The sequence below is a fragment of the Bufo bufo genome, chromosome 5, assembly GCF_905171765.1.
Source record: "Bufo bufo chromosome 5, aBufBuf1.1, whole genome shotgun sequence".
NCBI lineage: Eukaryota > Metazoa > Chordata > Amphibia > Anura > Bufonidae > Bufo > Bufo bufo.
The window spans coordinates 459,194,183-459,219,265 of NC_053393.1; the positions used below are offsets into that span (position 1 = coordinate 459,194,183).

At 45.3% G+C, this 25,083-nt stretch overlaps 2 protein-coding genes across 2 annotated transcripts in view; both read left to right on the forward strand.

Annotated features, from left to right (window-relative positions):
• Positions 1–25,083, forward strand: part of LOC121002299 (ATP-dependent translocase ABCB1-like) — a 1,351,406-nt gene that overhangs the window by 457,922 nt on the left and 868,401 nt on the right. The window lies entirely within an intron of this gene.
• Positions 9,361–25,083, forward strand: part of LOC121002300 (ATP-dependent translocase ABCB1-like) — a 116,341-nt gene continuing 100,618 nt past the window's right edge. Inside the window, exons 1-2 of the mRNA XM_040433697.1 lie at positions 9,361–9,395; positions 14,082–14,279. Coding sequence (XP_040289631.1) covers positions 14,088–14,279 — 192 coding nt within the window. The 5' untranslated portion in view covers positions 9,361–9,395; positions 14,082–14,087. The remainder of the gene's footprint in view (positions 9,396–14,081; positions 14,280–25,083) is intronic.

The following is a 25,083-nucleotide window of genomic DNA, read 5'->3' on the forward strand; positions in this document are numbered from 1 at the left end:
GCAGGGAGAGGACGTGGTCGATCTGTGCCAACTACACGCACAAGTGAAACACCTTCCTCAGGTGCGAGTAGGCGACAAAACCTTCAGCGGTATTTGGTCGGGCCTAATGCAACTCTACTAATGGTGAGGCCAGAACAAGTAAAGGCGATAGTAGATTGGGTTGCTGACAGTGCCTCCAGTTCCTTCACATTGTCTTCCATCCAGTCTCCTGCTGAAAGATCAGAGTTGGCACCTGCAGCCGATGTCCATCAGTCTTTCACCTCACCCCCTTGCAAATCAGCCATACAGTCTGAGCCTCAAGTCATGCAGCAGTCTCTTCTGCTTGTTGATGACTCTGTTAGCAGGGTTTCCCAGGGCCATCCACCTAGTCCTGCCCCAGAAGTGGAAGAGATTGAGTGCACCGATGCCCAACCACTTATGTTTCAAGATGAGTACATGGGAGGACCATCGCAGCATGTCTCGGATGATGATGATGAAACACAGGTGCCAACTGCTGGGGCTTTCGAAAGTGTGCAGACCGACAAGGAGGGCAGGGGTGAAGACTGGGTGGAAGATGATGTGGAGGACGATGAGGTATTCGACCCCACATGGAATCAAGGTCATGCGAGTGACCTGCGAAGTTCGGAGGAAGAGGCGGTGGTCGCACAGAGCCACCAGCACTGCAGAAGAGGGAGCAGGGTGCAAAAGCAGAGCGGCCGTCCCCTAGACAGTATGCCTGCTACTGCCCACCGTAGCAAGGGACCGAGCACACCAAAGACATCTCCAAGGAGTTCCCTGGCGTGGCAGTTCTTCAGACAATGTGCTGACAACAAGACACCAGTGGTTTGCACGCTGTGAAATCAGAGCCTGAAGTGAGGCATAAACGTTCTCAACCTGAGCACAACCTGCATGACCAGGCATCTAAGTGCAAAGCACGAGCTGCAGTGGAGTAGACACCTCAAAACCAAGAAAGGTCTCTGGCTCCTCCTGCTTCCTCTTCTGCTGCAGTCTCGGCCTCTTCATCCACCTCTGGAGTTACAGTTCCACCTGCCACCCCGCAAACAGAGGATCTGCCAGCAACACCACCATCTGGGTCAACAAGCATCTCCACAATGTCCCACGGAAGCATTCATCTCTCCATCTCCCAAACACTGGAGCGGATGAGGAAGTACCCCCTTACCCACTCGCGATCCTTGGCCCTGAATGCCAGCATTTCAAAATTACTGGCCTTTGAAATGCTGTCATTCTGTCTGGTGGAGACGAAGAGTTTTGACGTACGTCGACAGTACGTCGTGCCCAGCCACCACTATTTTTCCAGGCGTGCCATCCCTTCTCTGCACAACCAAGTGGGGGACAAAATCAGGTGTGCACTGCGCAATGCCATCTGTGGCAAGGTGCACCTCACTACGGATACGTGGACCAATAAGCACGGTCAGGGACGTTATATCTCCATAACAACACACTGGGTAAATGCAGTGGCGACTAGGCCGGAGTCAGATAGCAGTTTGCCGCATGTCCTTCCACCACCGAGGATTGCAGGGTGCTTCAGTTTGCCTCCTGTTGCTTCCTCCTCCTACTCCGCTTCCTCATCCTCTACAGGCTCCTCATCCGGTCAGCGTAACAACTTCACCACCAACTTCAGCACAGCCAGGGGTAAACGACAGCAGGCAGTTTTAAAACTTATCTATTTGGGGGACAAACCCCACACCGCTCGTCCACAGGAGCTGTGGACGAGCCTTGAACAACAGACCGATGAGTGGTTGGTGCCAGTAAGCCTCAAGCCCGGCCTGGTGGTGTGCGATAATGGGCGAAATCTCGTAGCAGCTCTGGGACTAGCCGGTTTGACGCACATCCCTTGCCTGGCACATGTGCTTAATTTGGTGGTGCAGAGATTCCTCAAAAATTACCCGGATATGTCAGAGCTGCTGCATAATGTGCAGGACGTCTGTGCGCGCTTTCGGCGTTCTCACCCTGCTGCTGCTCACCTGTCAGCGCTGCAGCGTAACTTCGGCCTTCCCGCTCACCGCCTCATATGCGACGTGCCCACAAGGTGGAACTCCACCTTGCAAATGCTGGCCAGACTGTGCGAGCAGCAGCAGGCGATAGTGGAATTTCAGCTGCAGCACGCACAGGTGAGTCACTCTGCGGAACAGCACCACTTCACCACCAATGACTGGGCCTCCATGTGAGACCTGTGTTCCTTGTTGCGCTGTTTTGAGTACTTCACCAACATGGCCAGTCTTGATAACGCTGTTCTCAGCATTGCTATCCCACTTGTATGTCTCCTTGAAAAAACGCTGCTGGTGATGATGAAAGAGGATGTGGCACAGGAGAAGGAGGAGGAGGAAGAGGGATCATTTCATGGGTTTCCGGCCAGTCATTCACAAGTGGCTCCGAGGGTGGGTCCCTGCACCCACAAACGCCAGGTACACAATTGTCCAGCCAGGGCACAGTTCTGGAGGATGACGAGGTGGAGGAGGAGGAGATGGAGGAGGAGGAACCATGTTCACAGCAGGGTGGCACCCATACCAGCTCATGGCCATCACTGGTGCATGGCTGGGGGGATACAGAGGACACAGACGATACACCTGCCACAGAAGACAGCTTTTCGTTGCCTGGCACACATGAGCGATTACATGCTGCAGTGTCTCCGTAATGACAGCCGAGTTTCCCACATTCTAACTTGTGCTGATTACTGGGTGGCCACGCTGCTGGATCCCCGTTACATGGACAACGTACCATCCTTAATTCCCTCACTGGAGCGTGATCGTAAGATGCACAAGTACAAGCGCACACTGGTAGACGCGCTGTTGGTGGCATTCCCACCTGAAAGCGGGGGCACAGTGGAAGCAGAAGGCAAAGGCAGAGGAGGAGGAAGAGGTCGCCAACGCAGCTGAGGCACCGCCAGCACCTCAGAAGGCAGGGTTAGCATGGCCGAAATGTGGAAAAGCTTTGTCAGCACGCCACAACAACCAGCACCACCAGTTGATACGGAATGTCTTAGCAGGAGGCAGCATTTCATCAACATGATGGAGCAGTTTGCACGGGTCTGTCCCCTTCAACTTCTGGGTCTCCAAATTGGGCACATGGCCTGAGCTTGCCCTTTACGCCTTGGAGGTGCTGGCCAGCCCTGCAGCCAGTGTATTATCTGAACGTGTGTTTAACACGGCAGGGGGCGTTATCACAGACAAGCGCAGCAGCCTGTCCACAGCCAATGTGGACAAGCTCACGTTCCCTAAAATTAACCAGGCATGGATCCCACAGGAATTGTCCATACCTTGTGCAGAATAGACATGTATACCGGCCTTAAACAGCCATTGTTATACTACAGCGCAATTGCTCATTCTTGTATTTTGGATATTTCACACTCTTTTGGAGTGTACCCTAATAAAAAAAAAAATTATAATTAAAACCAAAAAACAGTGTTGGCTACCTCGTCCTCTTCCACCGATTCTGCCACCTACACCGCTACGTCCACCGCCTCCTCAAACTCCTGCTCCATATGGACCTCCACCTCATAAATCAATTTTTTTATTTTTTTTTATTTGTACGTATTTTATTTTATGTTATTTCACTAATTTGTCTGTTACATTTTCAGGTGAAATTCACCAATTTTTGTGTGCGATATACCACTGCTCTACCTAGTAGACAGGTAAAAAAAAAAAAAAAAATTTGTCTGTTACATTTTCGGGTAAAATTCACCCATTTTTGGGTGTGATATACCCCTGCTCTACCTAGTTGACAGCTTAATAAATTTCACTAATTTTTCTTTAACATTTTCGGGTGACATTCAACAATTTTTGGCTGTGATAGACCCCTAGTAGACAGGTTAATACATTTCACAAATTTTTCTGTTACATTCTTGGGTTGACATTTTACGCCGTGAATAAATCCCTGCTCTACATAGTTGAGAGGGACCAAAATTTTTAAAAATAATCTGTTCCATTGGTGGGTGACATTAACCCATTTCTGCCGATGAAAAACCCCTGCTCTGCATAGATGACAGGGACTTAAATTTCTAAAATTCATCTTTAATTGGCCCTTTCATTCAATCTTTCTGCTTTAATAATTTGTCCCACATTTCCGCTTCATCACATTGCAGCCATTGACCTCCCTTGGATGATGTCTCCCTTTCTCGAGCTCCCTCTCTGGCGTGGAACCCTGATTCGCCGATAACCGTGATCAACACGGTAGGCTCAGAAAAGAACATCGAAAGTTGATAGAGAAGATATCCAAATGGATGGTGGACGTCACAGGGACGTGCAATCAGGCAGAAGTTATCTAGAGTCAACAAAGCGGCACCAGGGCCTCTCCTGGCTAACGTTTCCAAATCCAAAATACCCCAGTGACATTCCCTATAATTTTTTATTAATCATTCAAATAATGGCATCTTAAGAGCCCTGTATATTTATTTATCGTCACTACCTCCCCAAGTCGGGAATGGGTAATTGCCATGCGCCCCCTCCTTAACTTGGCAGCTTATGCTTCAATACTTTGTCCCACATTTCCACTCGATTACATTTAATTTCATCCATTGACCTCCCTTGGATGTGGTATCCCTTTCTCAGGCTCCCTCTCTGGCCTGGAACCCTGATTCCCCGCCACCCGTGATCACCATGGTAGGCGCATAAAAGAACATCAAAAGTTGATAGATTAGATATCCATTTGGATCGTGCCCTTTACGCCTTGGAGGTGCTGGCTTGCCCTGCAGCCAGTGTATTGTCTGAACGTGTGTTTAGCATGACCCCTTTTTGGCGTATATTAGTGGCAAAAAATATGTATTTTTTGCCGTTCAGCGGTGCAGTTATATGTTCTAAAGTCTTTTGTGGCATGTATAAGTGGAAAAAATAAGGGCCTATTTGCTGTTCAGCGGTGCAGTTATATGTTCTAAAGCCATTTTCGGCGGGTATTAGTGGCACAAAAAAAAGGATTTGCTATTGAGTGGTGAAGTGAGAAAATTACAGCCCATTTTGGAGTGTATTAGTGGCAAAAAAAAATATATTATTTGCCGTTCAGCAGTGCAGTTATACAGGGAGTGCAGAATTATTAGGCAAGTTGTATTTTTGAGGATTAATTTTATTATTGAACAACAACCATGTTCTCACTGAACCCAAAAAACTCATTAATATCAAAGCTGAATATTTTTGGAAGTAGTTTTTAGTTTGTTTTTAGTTTTAGCTATTTTAGGGGGATATCTGTGTGTGCAGGTGACTATTACTGTGCATAATTATTAGGCAACTTAACAAAAAACTAATATATACCCATTTCAATTATTTATTTTTACCAGTGAAACCAATATAACATCTCAACATTCACAAATATCCATTTCTGACATTCAAAAACAAAACAAAAACAAATCAGTGACCAATATAGCCACCTTTCTTTGCAAGGACACTCAAAAGCCTGCCATCCATGGATTCTGTCAGTGTTTTTATCTGTTCACCATCAACATTGCGTGCAGCAGCAACCACAGCCTCCCAGACACTGTTCAGAGAGGTGTACTGTTTTCCCTCCTTGTAAATCTCACATTTGATGATGGACCACAGGTTCTCAATGGGGTTCAGATCAGGTGAACAAGGAGGCCATGTCATTAGATTTTCTTCTTTTATACCCTTTCTTGCCAGCCACGCTGTGGAGTACTTGGACGCGTGTGATGGAGCATTGTCCTGCATGAAAATCATGTTTTTCTTGAAGGATGCAGACTTCTTCCTGTACCACTGCTTGAAGAAGGTGTCTTCCAGAAACTGGCAGTAGGACTGGGAGTTGAGCTTGACTCCATCCTCAACCCGAAAAGGCCCCACAAGCTCATCTTTGATGATACCAGCCCAAACCAGTACTCCACCTCCACCTTGCTGGCGTCTGAGTCGGACTGGAGCTCTCTGCCCTTTACCAATCCAGCCACGGGCCCATCCATCTGGCCCATCAAGACTCACTCTCATTTTATCAGTCCATAAAACCTTAGAAAAATCAGTCTTGAGATATTTCTTGGCCCAGTCTTGACGTTTCAGCTTGTGTGTCTTGTTCAGTGGTGGTCGTCTTTCAGCCTTTCTTACCTTGGCCATGTCTCTGAGTATTGCACACCTTGTGCTTTTGGGCACTCCAGTGATGTTGCAGCTCTGAAATATGGCCAAACTGGTGGCAAATGGCATCTTGGCAGCTGCACGCTTGACTTTTCTCAGTTCATGGGCAGTTATTTTGCGCCTTGGTTTTTCCACACGCTTCTTGCGACCCTGTTGACTATTTTGAATGAAACGCTTGATTGTTCGATGATCACGCTTCAGAAGCTTTGCAATTTTAAGAGTGCTGCATCCCTCTGCAAGATATCTCACTATTTTTGACTTTTCTGAGCCTGTCAAGTCCTTCTTTTGACCCATTTTGCCAAAGGAAAGGAAGTTGCCTAATAATTATGCACACCTAATATAGGGTGTTGATGTCATTAGACCACACCCCTTCTCATTACAGAGATGCACATCACCAAATATGCTTAATTGGTAGTAGGCTTTCGAGCCTATACAGCTTGGAGTAAGACAACATGCATAAAGAGGATGATGTGGTCAAAATACTCATTTGCCTAATAATTCTGCACGCAGTGTATGTTCTAAAGCCCTTATTTGCATGTATTAGTTGCACAAAAAAAGTATTTGCAGTTGTGTGGTGAAGAGAAAAAATTACAGCCATTTTTGGCGTGTATTAGTGGCAAAAAAATATATATTTGCAGTTATATGTTCTAAAACCCATTTTGTCATGTATTAGTGGAAAAAATATATATATTATTTGCTGATCAGCGGTGCAGTTATATGTTCTAAAGCTCTTTTTGGCGTGTATTAGTGGCACAAAAAAATAGTATTTGCTGTTGTGTGGAAAAGTGAGAAAACAGCAGTGCCACCCTACTCTTTTTTCTATGCCATTGGTTTACTACTGCAAAAAAAATTATATTTGCCGTTCAGCGGTGCGGTTATATGTTCTAAACCCCTTTTTGGCGTGTATAAGTGACAAAAAAATATATATTATTTGCCGTTCAGCGGTGCAGTTACCGTATATGTTCTAAAACCCTTTTTGGCGTGTATTAGTGGCAACAAAAAATATATATTATTTGATGTTCAGCGGTGCAGTTATATGTTCTAAAGCCATTTTTGCATGTATTAGTGTCACAAAAAAAAGTATTTGCAGTTGTGTGGTGAAGTGAGAAAATTACAGCCCTTTTTGGCGTGTATTACTGGAAAAAAATTATATATTATTTGCTGTTCAGCAGTGCAGTTATATGTCTTTTGTGTCGTGTATACAGGGAGTGCAGAATTATTATGCAAGTTGTATTTTTGAGGATTAATTTTATTATTGAACAACAACCATGTTCTCAATGAACCCAAAAAACTCATTAATATCAAAGCTGAATATTTTTGGAAGTAGTTTTTAGTTTGTTTCTAGTTTTAGCTATTTTAGGGGGATATCTGTGTGTGCAGGTGACTATTACTGTGCATCATTATTAGGCAACTTAACAAAAAACAAATATATACCCATTTCAATTATTTATTTTTACCAGTGAAACCAATATAACATCTCAACATTCACAAATATCCATTTCTGACATTCAAAAACAAAACAAAAACAAATCAGTGACCAATATAGCCACCTTTCTTTGCAAGGACACTCAAAAGCCTGCCATCCATGGATTCTGTCAGTGTTTTGATCTGTTCACCATCAACATTGCGTGCAGCAGCAACCACAGCCTCCCAGACACTGTTCAGAGAGGTGTACTGTTTTCCCTCCTTGTAAATCTCACATTTGATGATGGACCACAGGTTCTCAATGGGGTTCAGATCAGGTGAACAAGGAGGCCATGTCATTAGATTTTCTTCTTTTATACCCTATCTTGCCAGCCACGCTGTGGAGTACTTGGACGCGTGTGATGGAGCATTGTCCTGCATGAAAATCATGTTTTTCTTGAAGGATGCAGACTTCTTCCTGTACCACTGCTTGAAGAAGGTGTCTTCCAGAAACTGGCAGTAGGACTGGGAGTTGAGCTTGACTCCATCCTCAACCCGAAAAGGCCCCACAAGCTCATCTTTGATGATACCAGCCCAAACCAGTACTCCACCTCCACCTTGCTGGCGTCTGAGTCGGACTGGAGCTCTCTGCCCTTTACCAATCCAGCCACGGGCCCATCCATCTGGCCCATCAAGACTCACTCTCATTTCATCAGTCCATAAAACCTTAGAAAAATCAGTCTTGAGATATTTCTTGGCCCAGTCTTGACGTTTCAGCTTGTGTGTCTTGTTCAGTGGTGGTCGTTTTTCAGCCTTTCTTACCTTGGCCATGTCTCTGAGTATTGCACACCTTGTGCTTTTGGGCACTCCAGTGATGTTGCAGCTCTGAAATATGGCCAAACTGGTGGCAAGTGGCATCTTGGCAGCTGCACGCTTGACTTTTCTCAGTTCATGGGCAGTTATTTTGCACCTTGGTTTTTCCACACGCTTCTTGCGACCCTGTTGACTATTTTGAATGAAACGCTTGATTGTTCGATGATCACGCTTCAGAAGCTTTGCAATTTTAAGAGTGCTGCATCCCTCTACAAGATATCTCACTATTTTTGACTTTTCTGAGCCTTTCAAGTCCTTCTTTTGACCCATTTTGCCAAAGGAAAGGAAGTTGCCTAATAATTATGCACACCTGATATAGGGTGTTGATGTCATTAGACCACACCCCTTCTCATTACAGAGATGCACATCACCTAATATGCTTAATTGGTAGTAGGCTTTCGAGCCTATACAGCTTGGAGTAAGACAACATGCATAAAGAGGATGATGTGGTCAAAATACTCATTTGCCTAATAATTCTGCACACAGTGTAAGTGGAAAAAAATAAGGGCCTATTTGCCGATCAGCGGTGCAGTTATATGTTCTAAAGCCCTTTTTAGAGTGTATTAGTGGCAAAAAAATATATATTATTTGCCGATCAGCGCTGCAGTTATATGTTCTAAAGCCTTTTGTAGCATGTATAAGTGGAAAAAATTAAGAACCTATTTTCCGTTCAGCAGTGCAGTTATATGTTCTAAAGCCCTTTTTGGCATGTATTAGTGGAAAAGAAAAAGGGCTTAATAGCCTTTGTGTGGTCAAGTGAAAAAATTAGACTTTTTTGGGGTGTTTTAATTTTCTTTTTATTTATTCATTTGATCTAACAGTATGTCAGACAGAAAAGTTCCAGGCCCTGTAAAGGGGAGTGGCAGAGATCTAAATGTTTCTGGCGCAGGCACAGCTTATAGCAGAGTAAGTGGGCGTGGCAGCAGGAGTCGCAGTGAAAGGCCTGAGCTCCCGGTGTCATCTAGCGGTCGTGTCTTGACCAAGCAACCCACCGGTTCTTGAATGGTTGACTCATCTACTTCATCCCAAGTGACATCAGACACCTACAGCCAAGAGTCGGTAAGTTCGTCAGACACAACCTTTAATTGGCATGGTACGGGAGCAGGCCCTGTGCCCTCACCTGTCCTCAACCTGCCTCTGTCCTTTTCTGTTCCCTAAGCCAGAGAAGTATTATATACTGCGTGCTCAGCTCCACTATATAGCGAGGACGAGCTACTAGAGGACAGTCAGCAGCTACTGGCCAGCCTAGATGTGGAGGAGACATCCGCCGCTTCCTCCGGTAAGGGTGGAAAGTAGTGATGAGGAGAGTGACGTGGGAGCTGGTGTTGTGAGCGGTCAGGCTCCTAACCCAGAGACCATTGAGGAGAACATCAGTGACATGCAGACACTACTCGATGATGATGTAGCTGATCACACTTGGGAGCCGGGTGAATTAGGAGCTTCATCATCATCGGGAGAAGAGGGTGGCAGCTTGCCCGTGAGGCAGCGGCAGGACCAGCAAGTCGCTAGCGTGACCGGGAGTCAACAGGGTGGCAGCAGTGGGAGGTCTGGAGCCAAATGTGCCCAGGGTAGACCACCCGCTTTGCAGGAGCCTACCTGCCCAGAAAGTAGTGGTGCAGGGTTTTACGAAAGCAGCGGAGGTAGCAGTCAGTCAGTGCAGAGTGTTGGGAGTAAAATCACTTACTTGGCGGTGTGGCAGTTTTTTGTTAAGCCGCCGGAGGAGGTTAACATGGCCATTTGTGGAATCTGTGGACAGAAGGTGAAGCGTTGCCAGGGTGCCAATATTGGCACCACGGCCCTGCATCAACATATGCAGTGTCACCATAAAGTGGCCTGGGGGAACCGGGGCTCCGATGTGGTGGTCCACTATTCACAGTGTCCCTCCAGCATACCACATGTGCAGGACACGGCGGTGTCACGTTGTTCTGCATCTCATTTGCCTGGGCGAACGGAGTCACACAGGGGAAGAACTGCTCCGTGTCCTTCATCAAGAAATCAAATCCTGGCTTTCTCCATGATAACTCAAAATTGGAACCATGGTGACCGACAATGGGAAGAACATGGTGTCGGCGCTGCATCAAGGAGGGCTAAGCCATGCTGTGGCAGGCGCAGCACTATGAAGTGCCTTTTGCGCTGTGGCATTAGAAGAATTTTGATATCTCTGACTTTTAGTCTAACCAGACTGTCTATTACTCTGTAATTCCTCTAGCACCGTTCTATGGAAACAGTAGGTTTAAAGAGCACACCAAATGCTTCAAATAACTTCTTTATTAACTTCAATTTTTCTTCATATATAACACTGCCGCCTTTTGTCCATGTCCTAAACACGTGTTGAAAAGATATCACAAAATGGCGGTATGCATAAGATGGTGGTTCAACTGTTCAATCTTGTCATTCAACATAAAATGGTGGATATATTTCTCTCTTGAGCATCTGTACTCTCACTTTACGTTATTTAAGCACTTTATGATCTCTCTGAGAGGTATATCTCTGGTCTAACTAATAGTTCACTTAAGTAAACACATACTGTATATAACTGGTTCAGTATATAGTTCTACTCACAATACTAAAAATATGAACATTATATAACAGTTTTAACTACCTATTTTCGCTTCTTGTTTCCATAAAACTCAGCTCTAAGTGGAGTGAATGACTCTTCAGCTCCTGTCTCTGGTGAATAGTGATCGAACCGAATGTTTTAGAAAAATTCGGTGAACCGACCGAATCGAATTTTTGAGAAATTCGCTCATCTCTAATATATATATATATATATATATATATATATATATATATATATAGTCGGCAGGGGCGTAGCTAGAACTGACTGGGCCCCACAGCAAATTTTTTACAGGGGCCCCCTCACTTAGGGTCCATTCAGACGTCCGCAAGTGTTTTGGGGTCCACAAAATGCGGAACCGCAAAACACGGATACCAGCCGTGTGCGTTCCGCATTTTGATAGTTCCCTATGATAGAAATGCCTATTCTTGTCCGCAATTGCAAACAAGAATAGGACATGTTCCATTTTATTTTTCGGGGGCCGCAGAACTACAGATGCAGACAGCACACGGTGTGCTGTCCGCATCTTTTGCGGCCCTATTGAAATTAATAGATCCGCACCTGTTCTGCAAAATGCAGATGCGGACCCAGAACAACGGACGTGTGAATGGACCCTTACTTAAAATAAAACCTTTGAAAAAACCTATTTGTCTTTGTATCACCATTTTTTGACAGCTAAAACGTTTTTTTAGATTTCTGCCTAAAGAGCTGAAGCTTTTTTTTTCAGGTGGAGGAATTGTAGTTTTTATTGGTAACCTTTTAGGATAAAAATTATTTATATTTTTTAATAGTGAAGACATTTTTGGACATGGCAATGTTTTTTTTAATGTTTATTTACCTATATTTAAAACACTGTGAAAGAGGGGGATTGGAATTTTTATACAAACCTCTGCCCACTCCTTCCTCTGTCAGCCTCCTGTACTATAGCATGCGGCACATGGCAGCCTCCCCTCTCTGCCTCCGTCGCTCTGCCTTGTACTAGTGCTTATTATGACACACATAGCATGCACCCGATGCCAGCCCAGAACCATCAGGGCATCACATTTGTGTATATGAAACTTAAAGAGTGCCATAATAAGCATTAGTAGATGGCGGAACAGCGAGCAGAGAGGGGAGGCTGCCACGTACCGCATGCTATAGTACAGGAGGCTGGCAGAGGAAGAGTGGGCAGAGGTTGCGATAGGGCTACCTGGCAGCTACATGCTAAAGGCTTCAGCATGCAGCTGCCAGGTGGCCATCCCAGCCTCTGCCAGCCTCCTGTACTATAACAGAAGCAGATGCATGCATTTTATTATATAGAAGGCTGGTGGGACTGGGATGGCAGCATGTGGCAGCTACATGCTGCAGCCTGCCATGGCTGCACACTCAGAACTTTGCCTGCTGCTGTACCTGGCCGTACCTCCTCTCCTCTCCCAGTCTGTGAACTTGACAGACTGGGAGAGGAGAGGAGGAAAGGGTGAACTACTATGACTCTGCCCTGCCCCCTCTTTCCTGATGCCCAGATAGGCCCCAGAACAACTGTGTACTAGTGCAGCAGCAGGCAAGGGGGGACAAGGACAGGGGGGCCCAGGCACATACCTGAAAAAATGAGTGCTGCTGTGCATGCCTGTTGTGCCTCCCTTCGCCCTCTGCCATGATGCGCTGCTTCTCCCGCCCCTTGAGGAGGACTTCACTTGGTGGGCGCACTGCCTGAAGAGATTAATTTGCATAGCGCGGGACAGCAGTGTGCAGCCAGCAAAGCTCCTCAGTCCTCACAACCCAGCAGGCAGCAGTCGCGTCGCATTTGCAGGAGTCACTCGCAACCAAACCCGGTCAGCACACAGCTGCTCACTCCTCTTCCTGACCTAAAGCCACTCCCCCTCCTCACTTCGCCTGCACTGCACAGTGCACGCAGGGCTCGCCTCTCAGCCTCCGCTCCGCCCCCTATGTGATTTTAGTTAGCAACTTAGCTGCGGGCCGCAGGTACGGCTTTGAGGGGGCCCCGCGGACCCCCCTGACTTAGGGGCCCGGTCCCAATTGCGACCGATGCAACCCCTATAGCTACGCCAGTGATAGTCGGCTTATAGGTAAACATTGAAATGGGCACAGTACTCGCATGAGCAACACGGTCCCTTCAACCAATCTATTGTCAAGGGTATGGCAATATCATGAAACTGGACAATCCCTTTAAACAAAATATGATTATCTCAACCTAGTCACAAAAAACGAAATGGCTGCACACCACTATACATACAAACAATAGAGCTAAGAAATGGGGGTCATTCTAAATAAAAGTGGTACAATACCGACTACAAATGAGTCAATGGAAGCTCTTAGCGCACATACCTGCTCAAACATGTGTCGGGCCCATCTACCAGGCGTCAAGGTGGCTTCCGCAGATGGGTCCTTGTTATACTGCCTCTCTTTGGACTTACTTAAGCCTACAATATTCAGGGCAGTGTAGAGATCAGATACATACGCACTCTGCTCAGAAGTCCCAGGTAGATGGGCGTGTTCAGTATAAAAGAGGCGCCACCCTCAATATATTGCAAGGAAATTTAGACTAGAACCTTCAGAATCACAGGTGCATATCCATGAAGCAAACATAAACACAAAAAACTAAATTGATGCACACCACTATACATACAAACAATAGAGCTAAGAAATGGGGGTCATTCTAAATAAAAGTGGTACAATACCGACTACAAATGAGTCAATGGAAGCTCTTAGCGCACATACCTGCTCAAACATGTGTCGGGCCCATCTACCAAGCGTCAAGGTGGCTTCTGCAGATGCGTCCCTAACACTAAATATACTGCCTCTCTTTGGACTTACTTAAGCCTACAATTGACTTATTTGTAGTCGGTATTGTACCACTTTTATTTAGAATGACCCCCATTTCTTAGCTCTATTGTTTGTATGTGTAGTGGTGTGCATCAATTTTATTTTTTGTGGTTATGTTTGCTTCATGGATATGCACCTGTGATTCTGAAGGTTCTAGTCTAAATTATCTTGTGGTATCACAACCTAGTGTCAGCTGCAGGCAGCTGAAAATATTTAATCTCTGTGTGAAGTAATGTAAAGCAAGAGATTTCGAGCTCAGTCACAGAAAACTGCTTTTACACCACTCATTATTATAATATTGTCATGATTAAAGCCTATAAGCACTGCATCTCTGTATAATCTTTCTCTATATATTTGTTTTAAAGAAACAAATGGAGGGAAATCTGGAGTTTAAAAACATCCAATTTGTTTATCCAGCAAGACCCAATGTTCAGATTCTTCATGGATTTAACTTAAAAGTTTCTAAAGGCCAGACTCTCGCACTGGTTGGAAGCAGCGGCTGTGGAAAAAGTACAGTGGTTCAGCTTTTGGAGCGTTTTTATGACCCTGAAGAAGGACAAGTGGTAATGTTGTTGTTATATTGTATGTGAAATGTAATAGAACCATACTTCATGTCATAGATCTTTGTGTAATAGAAAAGGAGATCACAGGCAACCTGCAGTATACTTTATGCATGATGTATACATGATTCTTTCCAGGTTTGCTTTGCAAGAATTCTTCAGTTTTGTTCCTGTTTCACAATAGATTCTGGGATATGGTAATAAATCGGCTCAAACAATGGCTACATAAATAAGTGATTTACTGAATAATAGCAATGATAAAAGTCCTATACAAAATACAACAGCATTTGGAAACAATCGCCTAGTTTGGGTGAGATCTCTGTAACAGGGTTGTCAACCCTAATTTTTCTTTTTCCTGATCCCAAAATCAGCCAACATTTTTTTTACAGACAAATTGGAAAACCATAATGAATGGTAAAAATATAAGTAATACATGTCTATAGCTCAATATACTGATAAGTCATTACCAGCATTTACTGTGAGTTGTTAAATTCTGATAATTACCACCAAAATAGTCTTGTCAAGTACCACCAGCCTCCCAAAAATCGCGGACACATCTATTATTTTATTTTTTTCACGGACACAGGAAAAAAGTTGCCTATTTTTATGGACTGTCCAGAAATTTCTGGACGGTTGGCAACCCTTGTTACAGGCCTATGCCCAAAGACATCTTATTTAGAGTTACTGACTGTGACATGTAGGGAGTTTTTACACCCTTAGTGCCCACTCTAGGATGGGCACAGAATATTCCAGAATAGCTGAACAATTGAATGTGCAGTGTGTGTCTTCTAACCTAATCAGTTAGGGAGCAGGGCCTCTAGGTGTAATGGCAACAACCCCGTTCCTCCTAGAGGCTTATTTGCAAATATTAATACATCATTTTTCTCAGCAACATGGGCACATATAAACATGGGACCAACACAGATGCCTTCAGCTGCCAAGTGCACATTCAACAGGTCAGCCAGGTACAAATCTGCTGCAATCTAATGCACAGTAGCCACTTAACTACTGGGTCCTGTGCAGCTGCACAGGTTCCATATACAGTATTTCTGCCCCTGGTCTGTTTAAAGAATTCTTGTGTTAGGGTATGTTCATACAGATTAAATTTGCTAAAAAGAAAAATAGGTTGACAGGGAAATCCATTGCTGATTTTTACGTGGATCTTTACCCAACAGCTCAGAACTATATTTTATGTGGAGATTTCAGCGACCTCTATTCCCTTACATCAGTGTCGGGTTCAGGATAGTAACCTGGGGACAACAAATAGAGCTGTGTCATGACAAACTTTCCTTAATTTGCCACTACTAAAGATGAGCGAATGAAAGCATCCGAAGTGGAATTCCTTCTGAAGTTTAGGAAAAATTTGATTTCCAATGAATCTGAACTTCCTTGTGCTTTGCGGTAACAAATAGTTTTTTTCCTAAAATGGCGGCTACACTTGTTCCTTGATTTACAAATTGGGGTGATACACCTGGCTCATTCTACTGTTTGTGGCGTGTCCACATTGATTAATAGATGAGCAATTCTATTAGGCCTTGATGTATAGACTGGGGTGATACACCTGTCACATTCTGCTGTTTGTGGCCTGTCCACATTGATATTTAACCGCTTCTGTTAGCCAAACAGTTACTGTGATTTAGTGTTAGAGTGGTCTTATTTAACAGCGTGTGGGCTATGCACATAAATTGATCCTCCGCACAGCAGAGTTGCCCACAAGTTAGTCTTTTAGCAAATAAATTAGTCTTTTACCAAATAAATGAGTCGTCTACCAGTATTACAATCCCCGATCCCTATGACAAACGATGATGAGCGGGTAACCTGCACCTGTTAGGTAGACACACGGCAATCCCTTTATTGCAGCGCATGTGCAGCCCCACACATGTAAAGGCAGCACAGAACAGTAAACTGCTGAATGCCGCTTGGCACTCCAGGAAGTTGGACGCAGTAGGATTGAACATAGTGTCATTATTAGGGTACGGTTACAGATGCAAGGAAGAGCTTTTTAACTGCAACAACTTTAATTAGTTGTTATTCTACGTCTGTTTCCCTTACAAGGCTGAGGAGGCATAACCCATACCTGTCAGCGAAGGGTAAACACACGGCGATCCCTTCAGTACAGAGTGTGCAGCCCACGCACACATAGGGGCATCAAAGAACAGTTAGTGCTGAACCACACAAATAGCACCACCAACTCAACCCAAATAAATTTTATTCTGCGTCTCTCTGACAGTCACAACAAATTTTAAACAAATTCTCTGTCACTGCGCAGATCTACAAAGTTTTAACCCATGTGGATCCCTCCATAACGTCTTTTACTTTTTGTAAAAAAAACTGCTAAAACCAGAGAGGCCAAACTTGCTGGATGGAGCAAACGTGGCAGCTGGATTATTGCCATAAGGGAGGAGTCTCGTTGTTTATCGGAATGCACCGCACAAATGACTCCACCAACTCGACCCAAATTCATTGTAGCTAATACGTTCTTTTAGTGAAAAAAATAGTCTGCGCCGTTATTGCAATAATTTATCGTCGGAACTACGACGGTATTACCAGACAAATCGCACCACCAATTGGACCCAAATTCATCATTCATAGCTAACACGTTCTGTTATCAAAAATTTTATTCTGAGTCACTCTGACAGCCACAACCAGTTTTAAACAAATTCTACATCACTGTGCAGTGCAGCAAAATTTGAACTCCAGTGGATCCCTCCATACCATGAACTTAATGGTATTTTGCTTTCAACATGTATTTGTCAGGCAGCCAGGGAGACAGACGCAATATCACCGGAAACATGTCACCAAGTGAAGAAGTGTCTCTCATGCTCCCATGTTGTCTCTGGCGGGACATCCCTCACCCCTTTGCTGGCCATGAGGTGCGGGGTGTCACCTTCGGAGGGTGGGGCTAGTAAAGATTTGCGCTTTACGCACGCGTGTCACTCTGTGAGATCCATTCCAGATCTTGGTACTGCTGGGAGATGGGACGCCATCATTCCCAGCTCTGACTCTGGTCAGGGGTCCCCGGATGCCGGAAACCCTAGCATCAGCTGTTGCCAGGGAACCTCTGTTGTCATGTCTCCTGACTTGGACATGTGGTGGGAGGTTCCTTCCTCTGCACACTCTCAGCCCTCACCTGTCCTTCCCTGGTCTGAGGGTGGAGATTGGGTTTGACCTCAGCAGTGTCAGGTGGTCTGTGGAGGGATATTTAAACCTGGTCTTTTCTCCCACTCACTGGTGATTATTCAGTTACTTCCCTGGTTCTGGATCTGGTGAATGTTTTCTCTGGTTATTGATAGTGATGAGCGGCAGGGGCAATATTCTAATTTGCAATATTTTAAGAATATTTGGTAGAATATTCGTCATATATTTTCAAATTCAAGATTATTTTCTTGATCGCGAAAAATCAGCAATGTTATATTCGCGTAATGCTCGCAAAATACAGGCGTGGGTCACTATAGGTACATTTTTCAAGTTTCTAGAAGTTTCCTGAGACTGGCGAAAATGGTTGGCACAGCAAAACATTACAATAGCTTTATATGCAGATAGAGTGCTCCAATATATTTGCGATTGCGAAATAGGCACTAATGATGCGAATATTTTGGTCCAATACGTGCAACAATTTTAACAGGTCTGACTACTTATTAGTGAATGGTGCACTAAGTATTGTTGTGAACTTGTGACATCACAGCACTATGTATGTATGTAGCATACATACATACATACATACAGCACTATGCATGTATGTATGGACAGCAGAACCAGCTACACTATATCACTATCTAATCTACACTGACTATCTCCCACCACTAACTATCTGTAATATATATATATATATATATATATAAGTTGAGCGGACACACGGATGTTCGAGTTCGACGGGTTCGGCCGAACTTCGGAAAAAAGTTCGAGTTCGGGACCTGAACTTGAACCGAACTTGACTCCGAACCCGAACCCCATTGAAGTGTCACTACCAGAGCTTTGAGACGTTCTCACAGCTCTGTTTCTCCACCCCTGTGATGATGTCACTACTAGAGCTTGGAGGAGTCCTCCCAGCTGTTCCTCCTGCGTTTGATTTCCCTGCCTTTTAATCACCCCTCCTCCTTTCTTCGGTGTGGATTATATTTCTCATTTGAGTTGAAGCTCTTGCTTGTGCATCTTCACTTGTTAGCTATCATTTCACTGGACCTGTGTTCTGCTGCAGCAAGCACTCCAGATATTGCCAGCTGTCTTTGGATCCGTCTTCTCTGCGGCTGCAGCTCCTTCAGCTAAGTGTGCAGACATTGTTGTGTACCTGTTTATTTTCTGACTGGATCTGAGGCGGCCACGGTTCCCTCCATATACTGAGCAGGGCACCAGTGGCCGTGCCCCTTCCACTATTGTAGGGGTTACAGTGGTCATCAGTCTTAGGTACGTGGGCATGCCCCGTTCCACCATTTGGATCCGGGCATGTGCTTTAGCAGCATAGGGAGAGCTTTGAGGGTCTGACAGGGGTCACCCTTTATCCTCCCTAGTTTGGGTCCGGTCAGTAGCTCTATTAACTGTGTATGCTCTTGTTGCTCACATACAGTCGTGACATTATAATCCACCAAAACCGTCCTTTTTGACATGGATCCGCTTTCTGGCCTGGTTGACCGCATGCAGGGTCTTTCTTTGGAAGTAGCGGATCTCCGTCAATCTATGTCTCAGCTTCAAGCATTGGGCTCTGCTCCGGCTCATGGAGTCTGTTGCGAGCCAAAGGTCTCACTTCCGGAAACGTTCTCCGGGGGCAGTGAGAATTTTGTGCGCTTCAGAGAGGCATGCAAACTCCATTTTTGCTTGTGTCCCCACTCCTCTGGTAAGGAGGAGCAGAGGGTGAGGATTGTCATCTCCCTGCTCAGGGGTAATGCTCAGACTTGGGCTTTTTCGCTGCCATCAGGGGATCCCTCCCTTCGATCCGTGGAAAGATTTTTTGTGGCCCTGGGGCAGATATATGATGACCCGGATCGTGTTGCTCTGGCCGAATCTAACTTACGTGTTTTATGCCAGAACAAACTGTCTGCGGAGCTTTATTGTTCTGAATTTCGGAGATGGGCAGCTGATTCAGGTTTCAATGATGCTGCACTCCGGAGTCAGTTCTGTCGTGGTCTCTCAGAGAGATTGAAAGATGCGTTTGCTTTCCATGAGAGACCAACGTCCTTAGAGTCTGCCATGTCATTGGCGGTACGCCTTGACAGGCATCTAAGAGAAAGAAACGAGACCTCTCTGTCCAGCCATTGTCAGTCTAGGGGCAGTGGTGCGGACTCATTCAGTGTGCAGGGGCCTCATCCTGTCTCGCTCCCCTCTGAGGAGGAGCCCATGCAGCTAGGTCGAATTGCCCCTGATAAAAGAGGATTTAGTCCTCAGAGTATGGTGTGTTTTTGTTGTGGGGGCATTACTCATTTGGCAAATGTTTGTCCGTCTAGGAGATTCTTGAACTGTACTAAGAGCGATAATAAGAGAAATACCTCAAAAGGTAAATCATCAAATTCTGCTTCATCTGCTACTTTGGGCAAAGTTGATGTAGGAATTGATGCTTTTCCTCTGACCTGCAGTTCCCGTTTTCTCCTGTATGCCAGGGTGGCGCTAGAGAGCAAAGTCATTTCTTGTGAGATTTTTGTCGATAGTGGAGCGGCCGTCAATCTTATTGACACTCAATTTGTAGCCATGCATGGTTTTCAGGTTTGCACATTAGAAAAGGATATACCTGTTTTTGCTATTGACTCTGCTCCACTCTCACAGAGATCTCTGACGGCATTGTTCACAATATCCGGCTAGCTGTAGGTGACACTCATGTGGAGGATATATCTTGTTTTGTCCTTAACGGATTGCCTTCTCCTCTAGTTTTGGGGTTACCCTGGCTCACTAGACATAACCCCACTATTGATTGGCAAGGAAGGCAAATAAATGAGTGGAGTGACTTTTGTAGAGAGAATTGTCTCACAGCGACTTTTGCAGAGGTGTCTACTAAAACTGTGCCATCATTTCTCTCTGATTTCTCGGACGTGTTTTCCGAGAGCGGTGTTCAGGAGCTACCTCCTCACCGGGAGTTTGACTGTCCCATTAACTTCATTCCCGGCGCCAAGCTGCCAAAAGCACGCCTCTACAATCTCTCACAACCGGAAAGAATCGCAATGCGAACCTATATCTCCGAGAGTCTCGATAAGGGGCATATTCGTCCCTCAAAATCACCTGTTGCCGCGTGTTTTTTTTTTGTTAAAAAAAAAGATGGCTCTCTGAGACCTTGCCTAGATTTTAGGGAGCTGAACCGTATCACGATTCGCGATCCCTATCCCCTTCCTCTGATCCCGGACCTCTTCAACCAAATTGTTGGGGCCAAGGTTTTTTCCAAATTGGATTTGAGAGGCGCGTACAACCTGGTCAGGGTCAGAGAGGGGGATGAATGGAAAACGGCCTTTAATACCCCTAACGGGCATTTTGAGAATCTCGTTATGCCTTTCGGCCTGATGAATGCTCCGGCCGTCTTTCAGCATTTTGTTAATAGTATTTTCTACCATTTAATGGGGAAATTTGTATTGGTGTATCTTGATGATATTTAGATTTTTTCCCCTGATGTTCAGACCCATCAGGATCATCTTTTTCAGGTTCTGCAGATTCTGCGGGAAAATTAATTGTACGCCAAGCTGGAGAAATGTCTTTTTATGGTATCGGAGATTGAATTTCTGGGTTTTCTCCTCTCTGCTTCTGGTTTTCGCATGGATCCGGAGAAGGTCCGTGCTGTACTTGAGTGGGAGCTTCCTGAGAATCAGAAGTCATTGATGCGCTTTCTGGGTTTTGCGAACCATTACAGAAAGTTCATTTTGAATTATTCCTCTGTTGTCAAACCCCTTACTGACATGACAAAAAAGGGGGCGTATTTTTCCTCTTGGTCGGAGGAGGCGCTTGCAGCTTTTTCTAAGATTAAAGAGAGTTTTGCGTCTGCTCCCGTCTTGGTGCATCCCGATGTTTCCTTACCTTTTATTGTTGAGGTGGATGTGTCCGAGGTGGGTGTGGGTGCGGTTTTGTCCCAGGGCCCTTCTCCTGCCAAATGGCGACCCTGTGCCTTTTTCTCTAAAAAACTCTCCCCGGCAGAGAGAAACTATGATGTGGGAGATAGGGAATTGTTGGCCATCAAGTTGGCTTTCGAGGAATGGCGCCATTGGTTGGAGGGGGCCAGGCACCCTATCACCGTTTTTACCGACCATAAGAACCTGGCATACTTGGAGTCGGCCAGGCATATGAATCCGAGACAGGCCAGATGGTCTCTGTTCTTCTCCAGATTCAATTTTGTCGTTACATTCCGCCCTGGGATCAAAAATGTGAAGGCTGATGCTCTCTCTCGCTGTTTTCCGGGAGGAGGAAACTCCGAGGACCCGGGTCCCATTTTGGCGGAGGGGGTAGTTGTTTCTGCCCTATATTCCGATTTGGAGGCCGAGGTCCAGGCTGCCCAGACTGAGGCACCTGCCCGTTGTCCTTCTGGGAAGTTGTTTGTGCCTCCTGAGCTACGTCACAAACTCTTCAAGGAGCATCATGATACTGTTCTTGCTGGTCACCCCGGGAGTAGAGCCACGGTAGATCTCATTGCTCTGAGATTTTGGTGGCCGGCTCTTCGTAAGTCGGTGGAGGGTTTTGTGGCTGCTTGTGAGACGTGCGCTCGCGCTAATGTCCCTCGTTCACGGCCTTCAGGTTCCCTTCTCCCGTTACCCATACCTTCCCGTCCTTGGACACACCTGTCCATGGACTTTATCACGGATCTTCCTTGTTCCTCAGGGAAGTCGGTGATCCTGGTGGTGGTGGACCGTTTTAGCAAGATGGCTCATTTCGTACCTTTCCCTGGTTTACCCAATGCTAAAACGTTGGCGCAAGCTTTTGTCGACCATATTGTTAAATTGCACGGCATTCCCTCTGATATTATTTCCGCTAGAGGCACGCAGTTTGTGTCCAGGTTCTGGAAGGCTTTCTGTTCTCGCCTGGGGGTTCGGCTGTCCTTCTCTTCTGCTTTTCACCCGCAGTCGAATGGTCAGACTGAGCGCCTCAATCAGAATCTGGAGACATATTTGCGCTGTTTTGTGGCAGAGAACCAGGAGGATTGGTGTTCATTTCTCCCTCTTGCTGAGTTTGCTCTGAACAACCGTCGTCAGGAATCTTCTGATAAGTCACCATTCTTTGGTGCATATGGGTTCCATCCGCAGTTTGGGACATTCTCGGGAGTGGCTCTTTCTGGTTTACCTGAGGAGGAGAGATTTTCCTCGTCTTTGTCTACCATTTGGCAAAAGATTCAGAGTAATCTTAGAAAGATGAGTGAGAAGTATAAGCGTGTGGCTGATAAGAGACGTGTGCCTGGTCTGGACCTGAATGTGGGTGATCTGGTGTGGTTGTCTACAAGAAATATTAAACTGAAGGTTCCCTCCTGGAAATTGGGTCCCAAGTTTATTGGGCCTTATAAAATCTTGTCAGTCATCAATCCTGTTGCCTTCCGTCTTGATCTTCCACGGGTTTGGAAGATACATAATGTATTTCACAGATCTCTCTTAAAACCATATGTCCAGCCCACGGTACCCTCCTCTTTGCCTCCTCCTCCGATTTTGGTTGATGGCAATCTGGAGTTTGAGGTTTCCAGAATTGTGGACTCTCGCATTGTCCGCGGTTCTCTTCAGTACCTCGTTCATTGGAAGGGTTATGGTCCTAAGGAGAGGATGTGGGTTCCGGTATCGGACATTAAAGCCACTCGCCTCATCAGGGCATTTCATAGGGCTCATCCTGAGAATGTGGGTCCTGGGTGTCCGGAGTCCACCCGTAGAGGGGGGGTACTGTCACTACCAGAGCTTTGAGACGTTCTCACAGCTCTGTTTCTCCACCCCTGTGATGATGTCACTACTAGAGCTTGGAGGAGTCCTCCCAGCTGTTCCTCCTGCGTTTGATTTCCCTGCCTTTTAATCACCCCTCCTCCTTTCTTTGGTGTGGATTATATTTCTCATTTGAGTTGTAGCTCTTGCTTGTGCATCTTCACTTGTTAGCTATCATTTCACTGGACCTGTGTTCTGCTGCAGCAAGCACTCCGGATATTGCCAGCTGTCTTTGGATCCGTCTTCTCTGCGGCTGCAGCTCCTTCAGCTAAGTGTGCAGACATTGTTGTGTACCTGTTTATTTTCTGACTGTATCTGAGGCAGCCACGGTTACCTCCATATACTGAGCAGGGCACCAGTGGCCGTGCCCCTGCCACTATTGTAGGGGTTACAGTGGTCATCAGTCTTAGGTACGCGGGCATGCCCCGTTCCACCATTTGGATCCGGGCATGTGCTTTAGCAGCATAGGGAGAGCTTTGAGGGTCTGACAGGGGTCACCCTTTATCCTCCCTAATTTGGGTCCGGTCAGTAGCTCTATTAACTGTGTATGCTCTTGTTGCTCACATACAGTCGTGACATGAAGTCAATGGGGACTCGAACTTATGAGCACTAAAATAGCTATAAAAATGTCATGGAAAGGGCTAGAGGGCTACAAATGCCAGCAAAATGTGGTTAAGAGCATGGCAAGTGTTCTGCAAACAAATGTGGATAGGGAAATGACTTAAAATAACATAAAATACGTAAAAATAAAAAATAATAATCTTGATCTAGGAGGACCAGGTCCATATGGAGAAGGAGGTTGAGGAGGCGGTGGATGTGGCGGGGTAGGTGGAAGTGGAGGTTGCCTACACTGCTTTTTGGTTTTAAATTTATTTTTATTTTTTTAAATTGGGATACACCCCAAAACATTGGGAAATATAACCTTCCAGTCGTGCTAAACACACGTTCGGACAATACACCGGCTGCAGGGCAGGCCAGCACCTCCAAGGCGTAAAGGGCAAGCTCAGGCCATGTGCCCAATTTGGAGACCCAGAAGTTGCAGGGGCTGACCCCTGTCAGTCAGTTCGTGTAGGCGTGTGCATACTTACTGCCCCACCCACCATGTCGCACGTCCCCGTGATGTTCACGATCCAATTTGATATCTGCTCTATCAAGTTTCGATCTTCTTTTATGCGCCTACCATGGTAATTACAGGTGGCGGGGAATCAGGGTTCCAGGCCGGGCGAGGGAGCGTGAGAAAAATAGACCAAAATTAAGGGAGATAAATTTGTTTATTGAGGCGCAAATGTGGTACAACTTGCTTAAGTTTAAGCATTGAATCAAAGGAGGTGGCGCGCATCAATTAAAGAAGCATTTCAGAAATTGTATTCCCTGTCACCTATGCAGAGCAGGGGTTTATTCACGTCTAAAATTGTATAATGTCAACACAAGAATGTAACAGAAAAATTACAGAAATTAATTAACCTGTCTACTTGGTAGAGCAGGGGTCTATGACAGAAAACAGTTGTTTATTGCCACCCGAAAATGTAAAATAAAAATTATTGAAATTTATTAAGATGTCAACTATTGGTTAAAATTGGTTAATTTCACCAGAAAATGATAATGACAATTTTATTTTTAACCGGCCTACTAGGTATAGCAGTGGTACTATACACCCAAAAATGTGTGAATTTTACCCGAAAATGTTAATGATAATTTTATTTTATTTTTTTAACCGGCCTACTAGGTAGAGCAGTGGTACATCACACCAAAAATTTGTGAATTTCACCATAAAATGTAAGAGACCAATTTTTTTTATTATTTAACCTGTCTACTAGGTATAGCAATGGTACTTCACACCCAAAAATTGTTGAATTTCAACTGCAAATGTAACTGACAAATATATTTTTTTGTTAACCGGTCTACTAGGTATAGCAGTAGTACTTTACACCCAAAAAATTGTGAATTTC